Here is a 12,324-nt window from a genome sequence, read left to right on the forward strand (position 1 = left end):
GTAATGGATATTTCGAGTTTACATATTTCGAGTTTATATACAACAGTAATGGATAATGGATTTATGCTATTCCACCAACAATAGTGATATGAATGGCACATACAACGCCAGTATATAGTAAGCCTTCTCCCAGAAGGATACTGTGCAATAGTTAATGGTGTTTCTATAATAATAGAGAAATAGGAAGTATAGTCTTACAGAAGTGCCAACTATCGTGATTTGCCTAATAATTTACAGTAGTGTAGACAATTGGTGATATAACCTAATGTACATAGTGAGAGGTGGAAAAAGCCCTTAATTTGCAAGGGAGAAAACATAAGGTATTTCGCAAGAGAATTTTAAGGGTATTGTGAAAGGTAAATTATCCTAGAAATGATACTATATCAACGTTTTCATTAAGACCCTGTGGATGCAGGGAATTCAGAGAGTAGATCCAAAAGGTTTCTCTTTTTGACAGAGTAAGGTCTCTGTCTCCACCTCTGGGGTTTTCTAGAATCTGTTCCAGGACTGTGAATGAGAAATTGTGAATATCAACCATAGAGTTGTGCATCTCTAAAAAATGTCTGGGTAGGCTATGGGTAAGGAGTTTATGTTTGATGTTACGAATGTGCTCTTGAATTCGTATCTTCAGCTGGCGTTTCGTTTTCCCAATGTAAGTTTTGCCGCAGTTACAAGATATTTTATATACCACATACGTGGAATTGCAGGTCGTGGCGGAATTAGCGGTATATTCTTTTCTGTCGATGGTGCACCTGAATGCCTTTTTCTCCACGAATTTGCAACAGATGCATCTGTTGCAAGGGTTACACCGTTTAACTTTCTCCAGGAAATTTGATTTATCATTTACTTTTGAAGCAGTTCTTAATTTGCTCGGTGCGACAATGCTCTTAAGGTTATATCACCAATTATCTACACTTTATGTAAATTATTAGGCAAATCACGATAGTTGGCACTTCTGTAAGACTATACTTCCTATTTCTCTATTATTATAGAAACACCATTAACTATTGCACAGTATCCTTCTGGGAGAAGGCTTACTATCTACTGGCATTGTATGTGCCATTCATATCACTATTGTTGGTGGAATAGCATAAATCCATTATCCATTACTGTTGTATATAAACTCGAAATATCCAATACTGTTGTATTTAAACTCGTGTAAATATGTAAACTCGAAATTTTTATGGCTTTGTCGCGGGATATTGTAGTAATGCATCCGCATTATGCACATGTATCCTCATATGTCCTGTACAATTGTGGAACCTTGATATGTTGCAACTTTCAGTTTTTTCTGCAGTAAGCATCATATTGCCTTAATCAAACAACTACTGCTAAATGGTGCAGAAATTTATTTATTATGTTGGATCCCTGTGATTGGAGAAAAAATTCTGTCTTACATATTTCCCTATATATTATTTAAGTTAAACTTTCCCTATATATAATTAATATTAAACTTTATGGCTTTTCACTATCATCATACTGATATTTACCTGAGTGGTACGCATATAGGTATTAACCTAGTACTTCCGGTGTTTTGGAACGCTAACTAGAGCCTTAATGATTCATATTATTCTTTATGAGGGTTTATCCACTGTCAAACTAGATACTATCCATTATACTCTTTATGCGCTATACTTCACTTGAATGTGCTTAGCGAACGTTTCCATCACTAGAAATAGTTGAGGTAATATCACATATAGTCAGCACCGGATATGAAGTCACGTGAACCGCATATGGAACGCACGTGAATTTTAACTGTTCAATTTATACTCCTATTCTAGTATATACGTTATACCTATCTTATCTAGGCTCATATTGTCACCCTTAGTCCATAATATAAGTTGTCCCCCCTCCTATAGAAGATTACGGTCACACTCACGAGGAGTGACAGATAGCAGAAGTACTGACGCCGCGTGGAATGCAAAATGGAACGCACGCGGGTGCCAGTGATTCCATACTCATCATTACGGCTCCCACATTGTAGTGGTAGTTGAGGACCTTTTCTCATAGTTGCCTACCCTCCTGCATTCTGCAGGAGACTCCCTGAAATAAGAGCAATCTCCCTCTCTCCCTCATCAGTATAGCAATCTCCCTCATTTCACCTAGCCCATATTACATTGTTACATTTTTGGGATAAAAAAGGGAAAAAAGGAATGAGAGATAGATACATTTACATTACAGTATAGTATCTCTTACTAACTGCTCTGGGGCTCATATACATGTGGATATAAGACATTTTACAAGATTCCTCTCAGATGCAGCAGTACACAGCCACGCTTCTAGGTGCCACGTTCCCAATCTCTTTTCACAATCTCTCCATATATGGAACTAGACACACCCTTTGGGTGGAGAATGACACGCCTCCTCAATGAGGCGCTTTGCAAAATTCTACTACCAACTATAATCTCCCTGAAACTAGTTTTCAAAAGTAGGCAAGTATGCCTTTTCTGGATGTGTCCCCACCTATCCATCAACATTTATGTAAAGCAATAGTCCCTTATAAGGGATATAGATCCACTTTTGATTTTTTCCATCCCCACCGGAAGTGATGTCATTCCTATACATATTATATAAACCCTGATCACTCTCCTAAGCATTCACCTGCAGTTTGATCCACCATTTGTGTGCTGAGATCTGCTATTGAGGTATGTAAGGATTGTTTTTTTTTTCCTCCAAATTGGCCTGTAAATATATATTGTTCCCTTGTAAACTGATACAAGGAATGTATCTATTTATTTATACTTATATGTATTTATTTATTTTCTTGTATGAGATATTTTGTACCTTTGTCATGTATAACCTCATACTTACACTTATGATGTGAACCTGTCCCTAGTAATATGTTGTTTGGGAAATCCACCATGTTAGCCGAAGTTTAATCTCCACTAGTGCTTATGGGCTTTTATTGGCTTTATAGGAACCGGTTGACACCATTTGAAACGGTTTGATTGTAATTTCATCCGGAGTTCCCTCTTCCCCTTTCTCTTTAAAAGGGTCCTATTTGGAAATTGGTATGTGCTAATTCCAATTTTTGTATTGGTGTTGCTTTTATGAGATGTTTTGTACTTCTGTCATGTATAACTTGATGCCCACAGTCATGGTGGTAATCTGTCCCAATTAATATGCCCTTTTGGGAAGTCCACCATATTAGATTATGTTAATCTCCAATACAGTTTATGGGTTCTTATTGGCATTATAGGAACCGGTTGATACCACACGATATGGTTTGATTGAATTCCTTCCTGAGTTCCCCTCCCCCTTTTCTCCTAAAGGGTCTCATTCGGAAATTGGTATGTGCTAATTCCAATTCTTGTATCATATTTTTTATATACTACTTGCTCTCCTCCTGATACTCCATATATATGTTTTAGACTATTTTCATAGATGCGGTTACGCATCCAGATTAAGATCTACAAAGGATCTTTTTTACACCCCTTCCATATTGGGTCAGAAAACTTCTGACATCTGGAGTTATAACATCTGCATTCAAGGTTAAGTTGCCTACGGGTATGTACATTTAAAGCCTCTAGACACATTATTCTATTCTATGTTCCCAGTTAGTAACATGGCTTCTCTCCACCACCTAGAAAGCTACCCCTGAGGAAGTCGTTTATCGACGAAACGCGTTGGGTTTTTCCTTGCATTTTGACCGAACTGAATCAATATCTCTATACGGATGAAAAAAGTGTTTTATTGTATAAAATAGCTGTATTATAATTTGGCTGTTGTTTTTTGGACATCCGGTGGTGGACACTGCCAATTAGGGGTGCATTCTGTTTCTTGCTATATATATATATATATATATATATATATATATAAATGCTGTAGATGCCCGGCAACTCCTCAGGAACAACGAGTAAGAAACCAACTGACCCAGGTGCCCGCCCGTCGGGTGCCAAGCCCCCCGATACAGACAATAACAGATTCAGGCGTCACTCCGGGATTTGTGAAATTGTATCCTGATGACGGGCAAGTCCCGAAACGGCGTTGATACGCTACAGTAAATTTTACACCTGATTTCACAAATCCCGGAGTGACGCCTGAATCTGTTATTGTATATATATATATATATATATATATATATATGGCAGACCCTGCGGCAGCTTGGGGGAGGGGCACCAGTGGGGTTTGTGGTGGGCACGACTGGCTGAACTGACTGGTGACCCATATGGCAGTGAGCGCTGAGCAGTGCATATTGAATGAGTGGATCCTGCCCAGTGCATACAGTATGTAATGGGCGGATCGCTCCCCATCCTTCTTGGGGGGGGGGGGGATTTCTAGCTACTCCACTGCTGGGTGCCTTAGCTAGTTCATAATATTTCTCTATTTTTTCAGGTATTGGTGGCTGAAGATCTCCGCACTGTCAGAAAAAGAAGATTGGGAAGAGTTGGAGAATTTTTCAAAAAGTAAAAAATCTCCAGTAGGCTACTTAGTAAGTGCATGACTCATATTGTTATTATGGATAGCAAGTAAAATAAGTATGCTAATCTTTTTATACAGTACTTTTGGAAAGTATTCTCAACACTTCACTTTTTACACATTTTGTTATGTTACAGCCTTATTCCAAAATGGTGATAAATAGATAGATAATGACCAGCGCACTAGCTCTATAAATGTGTCCACAAATAAGTGGAATGGTGTGTTATGTCGGCGGTAAGAAAGATGCAGATAGGAGTATGTGAAACACAAAGAATTTATTGGTATTAGACACAGTGTATAAGTATAAACTGCTCTGCAACCAAAATATTCTGACAGTGCTGGTGCTGTGGGGGAAGAGAGGGGAGAGTACCGCTGCACTGTGTGTCTGCGGTCTGGTATGACTCTCCCTCCGGTGTGATACTGGGAGACGGGTGGGGGATGATGGGGTCTCCAGGTATCCAGTGGGGGTGGGCTTGCACTGAGTCCAGTCCACCGGGCTAGATGTTCTGTGCAGCGGTGAATATTGGGGGGGGGGGGGGTTGGCAGTCCGGGGTGGGTGGGAAACAAAGTTAATTGATACAGTTGGTGCTCCAATAGTGTCAACAGGGGCTGGCGTCCCTGCACCACTGGTGGTGCACCGGCACGTACCTGGCTCCTGCTCCTTACACCGACCGTCCCTCGCTGTCAGTGGAAACTTGTCTGGCGTCTACAGAGCCCTGCAGCACGCCGTTGGTGATCCACGCCGCTGCTACACTGACAGACGCGACTTCCGGGTTCAGGCTATGTGCATCTGCCGGAAGCGCGAAGTCAGTGGAATGGCGTGCGCTCAACTCCCTAGTGTGGGGAGGAGACTGTAGTGGTCTGGTGTGTTCCAACGCGTTTCTGCCCACTGGGGGCCTTTGTCAAGGATCCTGACTTCGCGCTTCCGGCAGATGCACATAGCCTGAACCCGGAAGTCACGTCTGTCAGTGTAGCAGCGGCGTGGATCACCAACGGTGTGCTGCAGGGCTCTGCAGACGCCAGACAAGTTTACACTGACAGCGAGGGACGGTCGGTGTAAGGAGCAGGAGCCAGGTACGTGCCGGTGCACCACCAGTGGTGCAGGGACGCCAGCCCCTGTTGACACTATTGGAGCACCAACTGTATCAATTAACTTTGTTTCCCACCCACCCCGGACTGCCAACCCCCCCCCCCCCAATATTCACCGCTGCACAGAACATCTAGCCCGGTGGACTGGACTCAGTGCAAGCCCACCCCCACTGGATACCTGGAGACCCCATCATCCCCCACCCGTCTCCCAGTATCACACCGGAGGGAGAGTCATACCAGACCGCAGACACACAGTGCAGCGGTACTCTCCCCTCTCTTCCCCCACAGCACCAGCACTGTCAGAATATTTTGGTTGCAGAGCAGTTTATACTTATACACTGTGTCCAATACCAATATATTCTTCGTGCTTCACCCACTCATATCTGCATCTTTCTTACCGCTGACATAACACACCATCCCACTTATTTGGGGACACATTTATAGAGCTAGTGCGCTGATCATTATCTATCTATTTATCTGCACTCCTTTGAGCCTGGACAACTCGACCAAGCTGCCAGCACCCAGGTTGAGCGCTACTATCTACCAATATTGCCCAATTATTCCAAAATGGAATAAATACATTTTCCCCTCAAAATTCTACACACAATACCCCATAATGACAATCTTGAAAAAGTTTTTGGGAAATTTTTGCTAATTTTTTTTAAAAACAAAAAACTAAGAAATAACATGTACATACTAACAAGAAAATTTTAGCAGAATTATAGTCGCACCAAATACAACTGCTGCACCGTGTACCACCTAGAGATACCAACCCCACATCCAAGCATACACAACAACAGCATGGGGAGAGGTATCAGCAGTAGAAAGAAAGAAGTAATAATGCCACTGTATAGGTCATTGGTACAACCTCACCTAGAGTATTGTATTGAGTTCTGGAGGCCATATCTCCAGAAGGATATAAATACATTAGAGACTGTACAAAGAAGAGCAACTAAAATGGTGCATGGCCTACATCACAAAACGTACCAGGAAAGACTAAAAGATCTTAATATGTATACTTTAGAGCAGAGAAGGGAAAGGGGGGACATGATAGAAACTTTCAAATATATCAAGGGTTTTAACAAGGTACAGGTGGGAGACATTCTTCACAGGAAGAGGAGCAACAGAACACGCGGACATGCACTGAAACTAGAGGGAGGAAGATTCAGGGGAAATGTGAGGAAGAATTACTTCACAGAAAGAGTAGTAGATAAGTGGAATAGCCTACCATCAGAGGTGGTAGACGCAAACACAGTAGTATAATTTAAACATGCTTGGGATAAGCATATTGATATCCTTACAAAAAAATAAGGATCAAATATGGTTTGAGGAAAAAAAGGGGCAGACTAGATGGGCCAAGTGGTTCTTATCTGCCGTCAAATTCTATGTAACAGTAGGCGGACAATGATGCGCTCTCTCTAAATATGGATATAATATTCACTCCTTTTTTGTTACTGGATATTCTCTCCACGGCTAAGTCCCCACATGAGGAGTAAAAAAAACAGAAAAAGATGATCCCTATACACTGTAGGATAGATACACATAGTGATGCCCTATTTTCAATAAGAGGTTTCTTTGCTCCAGAGTCAACGGAACCACACTGATAGATCATCCATCCATACTCAATTTGTAAGAAGTAGAAAATTCCAAGTGTCCAAACAACATAAAATTCATAAAAATACAATGGAAATATAGCAGATAGTTTCCAGCATCAATTTCACCTCTCACACCTCCGCTCACCCGGGTCAGAAGAAAAGGTGTGTGGTCCCAAGATGGAAAGCAGGGAACCTAAAGGATCTGTGCAGCTGGTTACTCCTCCACAATAGCACCTTTTGTGGAGGAGTAACCATACAAGTGATACTGAAGAGCTTATTAGATTGTCAAGAGATGAAGTATATATTGAGAAAAGCAAAGGACCTAAAACTGAGCCTTGCTGAACTCCAACTGACAGAGGTAGTGAATAATAGGTATAATAATAGTCAGAGAAGCGAACACTGAAAGAGCGATCAGATAGGTAAGATGAGAGCCAGGAAATGGCGGTATCATTAAGACCTAGGGAGTGCAGTGTTTGCATGAGAAGAGTGTGATCAACCGTGTCAAACACTGCAGAAAGATCTAGAAGAATAAGTAGTGATTTCCTTTAGCCTTGGCAGTTACCTGATCATTCACCACTTTATTCAGTGCAGTCTCAGCGGAGTGTTGGGAACGAAAGCCTGACTGAAGTGGGTCTAATAGGTTGTAAGAGTTAAGAACGTGTGTGAGGCGTGAGTAGACCTCAAGTCTCTTGAGTAGCTTGGAGATGCATGGGAGATTAGAGATAAGACGGTAGTTATAAAGAGAGTTAGGGTCAGAATTGTGTTTTTTTCAGAATGGGAGTAATCACTGCATGTTTGAACAGAGAAGGAAAAGTACCAGTAGCAAGAGAAAGATTGCAGATTTTCGTTATGGTTGGGATAAGCACAGGAGATAGAGTTTTAATGACTTGAGCAAGTATAGGATCGAGGGGAGAGGTAGTGGAGTAGGAGGATAAGAAGAGTGTGGATACTTCCTTTTCATTTGTTGGCTCAAATGAAGAAAAAGTACCAAAGGGTTCAGGTCGGGAAGAAAGTGAGTTAGAGGTTATGGAAGAGCATACCATTTTATCTCGGATGTTATCAATCTTGTCCTTAAAGTAGGAGGCAAGTTCTTGTGCACTTATGGTAGCTGGCGGGGAATGGGGGGAGGGTACAGAAGAGACTTAAATGTGTTAAAAAGTCGCTTAGGGTTGGTGGCATCAAGTAAGATGAGATGAGATATTGGAAGTTTGGCAGTGTCCAAAGCATTGCAGTAGGACTTATATGTGAGGAAACCAGACAGATTACAAGATTTATGCCATTGGCGTTCTACTTTACGTGACTGATTTCGTACTTGTCTTGTGATCTTTGAGTGCCATGTTGGGCTTTAGCAGCCAATCAGGAGCTGGGAAATTTGGCTCCTAATTGGCCGCTAGGCAGCCAATAGTATCATTCGGAGGAGAGGCGCTGAACATGAACCATCAGCGTCTCTCCTGTTTAGTTCGCAACAGGGGAACGCCGGGACACTTGCGCTTTTTTGTTTTGCAAAGACCTGTACTACTTCAAGAGGGAAGAGGACCAGATCTTCGCCACAGGAGACATATAAGTATAATTTGCCTTCACAGGTCCCCTATGGATTACTTCGGACCCCGGACCTGGACACTGCCGACATGGACCCCGATGCCGACATGGACCAGGACACCGGACAAAGACCGAGAGCTACCCATGGGCTCTGTCTGTATTAAAATTTTATTTTTCTTATGTGTCAGTGTGTTTTTAATTATCTATTGGTTTTGGTGTGAAACTAAAAGTCACAGCAAGCCATTTAATGGGCCGCATGCTGGGACTTGTGGTTCTCAAAGTCCAGTATGCGTTCCAAGCTTGTTGGGACTCATAGTTCCACAGCAAAACCCAATGGTTTATTTCTATTTTTTACACTTTATCAGCTCGATGCCCACTGCCCAGGGGCATCGAGGACAGCACCAGGCTGCAGTCAGGTCAGGTAAGTCCTGAAGTGGGGGGGGGGGCTTTATTGGGCGGTCCCCATTCCCCCAGGACCCCTGGCCAGGCTGACTGGTCGGTAGAGTTAATGCTTTGGCCACGGGACCTTATATAATAAGTGTCCCCCGGCTGTGGCATTACCCTGCTGGCTGGTTTGGCCTGGGGCTGGTTCTTAAAATACGGGGGACCCTTATTCATTTTGTCCCCCGTATTTTGGGAACCAGCCCTGGACCTGGAGCCTGGGGCTGGTTTTAAAAAATTGGGGAACCCCTATTTGCCGGGTTCCCTGATTTCTATTACCAGCCCCGGCTCTTTCAGCCTGGTGCTGGTTACGTTTTTTTTTTTATTTATTTATTTTTCTTTATTGTTTTACACTCTGCAGCCTGCACGGATCTGACTGATCCGTGCAGACTGCCTGCACAAATTCGTATTAGCGGCCGTATATACTGTACGCCCGCTAATACGAATCATTACGCCATCGGAGAGTTACAAAGCATCGTATTTGACTGTTTTGTAAATTCCCCTCCGGAACACAACTTTGCATACGGCTGAAACAGCCGTATGCAGTCATATTGATTCGTATTAAGAATACGAATACGATTTTTTGTATTCGTATTCTTAGTAAATTTCCCCCAATATCTTCTATTGCGGTAAGACACCTAAAGTTTCACTTTTTAGATGAAAATAACAAAACCTATGAAGAAGCTCAGATCTAGATAAAATTATGTCAGGATGTCTTAGAGTGGTTTATTAATATACTTTAGCATAGCAAAAAAGAGTACAAGCTTGTCATAGTGCAAAGTTACTTATACTACTTTCAGACCGCAAATGCCGTGTCGCACACGGGATTAGGACACGGGTCCCATCCCCAGAGCAACACGGCAATGCGGTCTGAAAGTTCCGCACACCGACACGGCATATTGTCGGTGGCGTCACATGGGGCGGTGCTGGGCTGCGGCGCGTCATCGGGGGCTCGGGAGGAGGCAGTACTTGGAGCTGACAGTGCTGCCTCCTCCATACTGTGAACGGGACACGGGTCGCTCGACCCAGGCACCCGTTCACACCGCAGTTGACACGGGTCATAGCCGTGTTCAACCCTGGTCATTACCAGGGTTGAATAGCCGTGTTGCTCGACCCGTGGTGCCCTTTTCAGACCGCACCGTGACCCGTGTTTAGGCCCCGCGAACACGGCAATATGCCGTGTTCGGAGTGCGGTCTGAAAGCGGTATAACTTTGGCAGGAGAAAAAAAATCCCTAATAACTGACCCGTTTTCATGGTCACAATTGTGAATATTGTGTGTTTTCAACCGAAAGTGTTTTTTTTTTTTTTTTGGGAGAGGTTGCTCTCTAATTGAAGTGACCAAAAAAAAACCTTGGGGCATAAAATCAGGGTAAATCCTTTTGTTTGCCCTTAATAGAATAGTGCACCTCTGTGTCTTCTAATGTCCAACTCTTTACTGAATGCTACAGTAAGTTCAGTAACCAATGCATTATGCTCTGTTATTATGTACAGTATTTTAAACACTTCTGTTTATTGTCTTTAATTTTGGCACTTCATTTTAAATATGAATTGGTCTGAAAAACAGGTATGCCCTGACTTGTTCCTCAAGATTTATTAAGATGGTCGACAGTCATTAGGTCAACACCATTGGGTTGACATACATCAAAGTCGACAGGGTTCTAGGTCAACAGGGGTCGAGGTCGACAAGGTCTACAAGGGTCTAGCTTGACACATGCCTTAGGTCGACATAGGTTAGGTCGACAGTCAAAAGGTCGACAATTTGTACTGTTTTTGACCCAAATGCTGACACAGTCGACATAGACTACGCTCGGCACACTATTTTGTTCTCCCACCCTGTCCTAGTGGATGGTAGGGCATGAAATACCGCCTGTCGGCACATATCCGTTCAAACAAAGTCAAAAACCCATGTCGCCCTTTTGACTATCGACCTAACGCATGTGTCAACCTAGTCCCTTGTTGATTTAGACCCCTGTCGACCTTGATCCATGTCAACCTAGACCCCTGTTGACCTTCCTGTATGTCGACCCATGGTTTTTTGACTGTTTTTTTTACCTGAATGTCGACAGACAGAATTTTAAGTGTACCGCATCACTCGCTGTGCTCGCAATGCTTTGGGCACGGAGCCTCGATACACTCGGCACACTATTTTATTCTCCCACCCCGCCCTAGTGGATTGTAGGGCATGAAATACCGCCTGTCGGCTCAAAAAACAGTCAAAAGCCCATGCCGCCCTTTTGACATTTGACCTAACGTATGTGTTGACCTATTCCCTTATAGATTTAGACCTGTCAACCTTGATCCATATCGACTTAGACCTCTGTCGACCTCCCTGTATGTCGGCCCAATGGTGTCAACCTAATGACTGTCGACCATGTTATGGTCGAACATTTGACCGTATCCCCAGGGGACTGTAAGGGGCAGATACAGGGTGCAGGGGAATGTATAGATGGTGAGACGCAGGGTCTGTGGAGCAGGGGGGGGGGGGGTGACGCACAGGGGACTGTAGGAGGGTAACACCCAGGGTGCTGGGGACTGATTAGGTGGTCACGTGCAGGGGACTGTAGGCGGTGACACACAGGGTGCAGGAGACTATAGGTGGTGAAACGCCGCCCCGGAAGTGATGTGCGTTCCACATAGAGGAAACACACATTAGATTCCGGAAACTATGTGCGCTCCACCGTATATCGGAACCACATATCCGGTTTACTAATTAACTAAATCTGATTTTTTTATGTATTTAAAACACTCGTTTTCTCACTCAATATTGTTATTATATTATGTCCTCTCCTGCTCATGCTCCTCATATAATTTTTATAATGTTTTTTGATTAATTATCATCACACATGTGCCAATTGGTTTGATCATTGTTTTATTCAGAAGGGTATATAAATCCTGCAGTACTCACACCATGTACACCTTGATAAAGCCAGAGACCTGGCGAAACGCGTTGGTGGACCTGAGGAATACCCATATCCAGTTCCCAAACATAATTTCATTAAGTTTTCTGGATACGGACCAGTCTCCTCTTTGTTTTCAGTCCAATTTGTGACCACCGGCAATCATTAGGTACCCCCCAACTGGGGCGTCCATTTGCCCGAATCAGGATACGGGTGCTACACCAGGAGATTGCTACTCCACAAAAATCCTGTCCCATAACCACACTGGACACATTGGATACAAATTCACAGCTTTCTATTTTGGAGACAACATAGGAACGGACCCACCGATACATGGTTTCTA

General features: G+C 43.2%; 1 protein-coding gene across 3 annotated transcripts in view; it reads left to right on the plus strand.

Annotated features, from left to right (window-relative positions):
* VPS16 (VPS16 core subunit of CORVET and HOPS complexes) overlaps positions 1-12,324 on the plus strand; it is an 827,293-nt gene that overhangs the window by 697,767 nt on the left and 117,202 nt on the right. For all 3 annotated transcript variants that reach the window (XM_083153511.1, XM_083153509.1, XM_083153508.1), the window contains exon 22: positions 4,336-4,432. In XM_083153511.1, the coding sequence (XP_083009637.1) occupies positions 4,336-4,432 (97 nt within the window). The remainder of the gene's footprint in view (positions 1-4,335; positions 4,433-12,324) is intronic.

Source organism: Crinia signifera, chromosome 7, assembly GCF_055691185.1.
Source record: "Crinia signifera chromosome 7, ASM5569118v1, whole genome shotgun sequence".
NCBI classification, from domain to species: domain Eukaryota; kingdom Metazoa; phylum Chordata; class Amphibia; order Anura; family Myobatrachidae; genus Crinia; species Crinia signifera.